The 4,073-nt window shown below is 45.7% G+C and overlaps 1 protein-coding gene across 1 annotated transcript in view; it reads right to left on the bottom strand.

Moving 5' to 3' along the window:
- LOC119268340 (NFATC2-interacting protein-like) overlaps nucleotides 1-1,562 on the bottom strand; it is a 5,369-nt gene extending 3,807 nt beyond the window's left edge. Inside the window, exons 1-4 of the mRNA XM_037549941.1 lie at nucleotides 1,331-1,562; nucleotides 1,098-1,200; nucleotides 931-1,019; nucleotides 686-834 (exon numbers count right to left, since the gene is read on the bottom strand). Coding sequence (XP_037405838.1) covers nucleotides 686-834; nucleotides 931-1,019; nucleotides 1,098-1,200; nucleotides 1,331-1,339 — 350 coding nt within the window. The 5' untranslated portion in view covers nucleotides 1,340-1,562. The remainder of the gene's footprint in view (nucleotides 1-685; nucleotides 835-930; nucleotides 1,020-1,097; nucleotides 1,201-1,330) is intronic.
- Nucleotides 1,563-4,073: the final 2,511 nt, after the last annotated feature.

Below are 4,073 nucleotides of genomic sequence, written 5' to 3'. Positions count from 1 at the left end.
TCGAGAGTTTCTTTCAAGCGTTGACACAGTGGGTTGGTCGGGAGTAGTTAACCCACTTCGTCGTGTAAGGGTGGACTTGGGTGTGTTTTGTAACAAACCCATGTAGAGGGGCTCTTCACCCCCTTTCTTTCTATAATATATGATACGCATGCTTGTGCGTATTCGAGAAAAAAAATTGGCCTAGGATCCCATAAGGCACTATTATATGTCTAAACAGTATTGACATCTGAACTGTGAAGATACTGTTCTGACTTTATTCCTGGCATTGGAGGAGTATTTTATAATGAAAGGGCATGATTGTGTTTGAGAAAATGAATAACCAGGATACCTGGAATAAGCAGCTATAAAGCAAAAACATAGCACCTTGGCAGCACTTACTTGTCATGATCACTATAACACCTACAGACCTAACCTGACAAATTCCAGCTGCAATGAGCCACGCAGTAAGAATCTGGGTGCCACTGATTGCTTGGCACATGATGGTATCGTCTGATCAGCATATTAATGAGCCAACTGAATTCAACTAAAGTAGACAAATCTCCAAAATGATCATCGCGTCATCTAATCATAGCAACCAGTCTCGTCACGCCAATATCTCACTAGTATCGGTCATCAACTCATCATCATGGTCAAAAACAGCTAGCCTCGCAAGATGGCACAAAGTAGAGATAAAACATTGTGATACCTCAGCTCGTGCATCGTTTTATCCTTGCATACTTCAGTGCTAAGCACAGGCTTCAGCGGCGGCGGAGCCAGCCAATCCTCATCATCCAAATTCACCACCGTGGCCTTCTTTATGCCGGCGTCGCCCTTCTCGTTAGCCTTACCCCCCTCCTGCAAGACACGCAGATCGGAATGAACACGTTACCTTTCACAGCCAAAAACCAAAAACCTCACCCATCAAAACGAATTGAACTCTGTCATACTCACGACAGCGTTCGCGTCGTCGTCGGCGGCGGCGGGCACCTTGGGGCGCTTGTTGCAGTGGACGAAGATGTCCGACTTCTCGAGGTCGGAATCTGCGCATCCAAACGGAGAAAGGTCGGTCCTAAGCAACTTCCACGGAAACCCTAGGGCATGGGGTCGCGGGACCTTACCGTCGAAGCAGAAGTCGATGGTGGGCTGCACGCGGGAGTAGTCGAAGAGCGGCTCGAGCTCCTCGCTGTCCGCCCCCGCCGCCGGCACCTCCTCCTCGTGCGCCTGCACCAACCCACCATATGTATCAACGCCAATACCGACGCGAACCGAAACAATTCTAAACGAAGGAACCAATAGAGGAATTCCTCGGCGGATCCCGGGGTTCAGGGGTTTAGTGATCGGAAAGGGCTACCTTCGGCATCAGAACCGCGCGATTTGGGAATGCCTGGGCTAAATTCGAGAGGTGGGATTTGGGATTTCGATTGCTCTCGGTTTGATTTGGCGGTATTTCGAAGAAGGCGGACGAGGGGGTGAATTGGGTTTGGGAGGGAGGCGGGGGAGGGAAAGCGGCGTGGCGGTCGTCTTACCAGATTTGGTGGATTTGAATTGGGACGGGGCTTATCTATCTTACCTCTGTTCTTAGGAGAAGTGGAGAACTCATAGGGGTTGGCGTTCCATGCTTCAGATAATCAGATACGGAGTAATACATTCTATGGTTTTTTTATCATTATTAAAAAATCATTAAAGTTTTACCACGGTTTCGATGGTACCCTGGTAAAAGTTAGGGCACCTCCAAGGGTCCTTCCTCGTTTGTCCATTAGCAATGTTCAGACAAATAAGATGGACAATTTTACCGTGGTATCCAATGAGACCTTCCTTTTTTTAATTCTTCATTTTTATTTTTATTCGACAACTATTTCTATTCCACCACATTTTTAAGACAGTATAGAATCGAGCACTATTCCAGCCCGCTTACATCATATGCCTTTTTGACAGTCGGATCGCTGATCCGGTCGTCCCTTGTGCATTCCATCGGTAACTGGGTGATAGCCTACAAGTACACAAGGTTTAGTTGTAGCCCTTTTAAAATAAGAGGACCGATCCTACACGAAGTACATGAATCAAACGTTTGCCCTTTTGTAGAGAATTACGTAACTTTGTGCCTGCGGATAATTGTAGACCTGAAGCAGAGTGAGGGCGGATTTAAATAGGGTTTTCTATTTCTATGCCCCTGGTTCCTTAGATGTGCTCAGTTTTGTCCAAGCCAACTATTTTTGGTCACTTTCCCACTCCTCACTTCATCACCTGCTCACAAAAGGTCAAACGGAGCAGTGGATCACTGTCGTCCAGTCAACTCCATTGACCGTTACGTCATGACTAGTGGGCCCGTGTGATATCCTGACAGGTGGGCAACCTACTTCCTGCGCGACGTTTTTTAACGAGTAATAGAAGGAGAGACAGTTGGTAATAAAAAAAAGTTGTTGTGCCATGTTTTAAGGCGGGAATAACTAATTAACGACCAGGCGATAAACGGTCGTCAACGTAATGAGCTTATGTCAAGGCAGGTGGGTCCCCTGTGCATGACTGAACCCTCCTTGCTCCACTCTTCTTTCTCGGCGGCGGGCGCCGGAGCTATCGTTCTTGGCTGCTGCGGAAGAGGTGAGTAAATTCGGAACCCTACTCCGTGTCGAGTTAGATCTGACCGCAGTGCCTTTGTTTTCGGATGATTTGGAATCTAGATTGTGGGGGGCACGAGTGGGCTAAACGAGATGGAACTACCATTGACAAACAGGGGGGATGGTGCTGCAAGGGTTGCTACCGTTGATTGGAATTTGGTAGAATTAGATGACTCTACAGATTTGTTCACTGCACCAACGGCCAACACTGAGGTGGCAATTTTTTGGCATAACAGTAGATGATAGAGATAATGAGGAGAGGGGGGCTCTAGCTTGCCTGCTGATGCTAACAGAGATTCATCCGAAGATGTGGATGGACAGTTGATGGAAGATGCTGCAAATGGTGTTGATGATGGACATGATGATGAGATGGTAAATGTCCATGACAAAGAAAACCATGTTATTGTAGCGGGAAGTTGTGGCCAAACACGGATGAGTTTTGTATGAGTTTCAAGACTTATGTGGTCAAGCATGAGTTTGATGCCAAGACTAAGTGGACTGATAGAAAGAAGTTATATGCGATGTGCAGAGGATTTGATGAAAACGCCAATCCTGGCAAGTAATACATATCTGCTAGATGCTAACTTGATGGAAGTATCATCGGGATTAATCAAATTCCACATCAGCATACGTGTATTACAAGTTCAAAGAGAGTACCAACCATGACATCACAAATTTGGGTTGCAGAAAAGATCAGTCCTATTTCAGCCAAGAAAACAAGCACTACCGCAAAGAAACTTTTAGTAGATTTAGAAAATTAGTACCCCATTAAGCTGAAATATACCATAGTGTGGAAGGCAAAACAAAGGGCAATGAAGCAATTATATGGTGATTAGGCAAATACCTTTAGGATGCTTTATAACTTCAAAGCAGAGGTGGAGAAGAGGTCACTTGGCAGTGTTGTTGTGATAGATACTGAGGTAACAGAGGATGGCAAAGTCGTTTTCTCTAAGTTCTTTATGGCTTTAAAACCTTGCATTGATGGCTTCAAAGCAGGATACCGTCCATATTTGAGCATAGGCTCTTCTTCTTTAACTGGCAAGTGGAATGGTCAACTGGCAGCATGCAATGCTCTAGATGGCCACAATTGGATGTTCCCTGTTGCTATTGGCTTGTTTCAGTTAAAGACAGAGGTTTCACGGACATGGTTCATGGTGCAGTTGAAAAGATGTATAGGGCTAGTGTCACCTTTGACATTCCACACAGATGCATGTAAAGAGCTAGAAATTGCAGTCAAGGGTGATTTCCCCCATGCTGAGCAGAGGGAGTGCTTCGTCTATATGTGGATGAATTTGATCAAAAAATTCAGGGGGGGGGGGATTTGAGGACATGTAGCCAGCTGCATGATCTTACACTACTCAAACACATTCATATCATCTTGGTAAGATAATGGCAGCATGCAGTGAGCTTGTTCCATGGATGAACACCTACCATTCTCTGTTATGGTACACGTCAGGATTTAACACTACCATCAAGTGT

The sequence above is a fragment of the Triticum dicoccoides genome, chromosome 3A (genome assembly GCF_002162155.2).
Source record: "Triticum dicoccoides isolate Atlit2015 ecotype Zavitan chromosome 3A, WEW_v2.0, whole genome shotgun sequence".
Classification (NCBI taxonomy): Eukaryota; Viridiplantae; Streptophyta; class Magnoliopsida; order Poales; family Poaceae; genus Triticum; species Triticum dicoccoides.
Note: the sequence above shows the minus strand (reverse complement) of the source record. Positions and strands in the feature narration are given on the sequence as shown.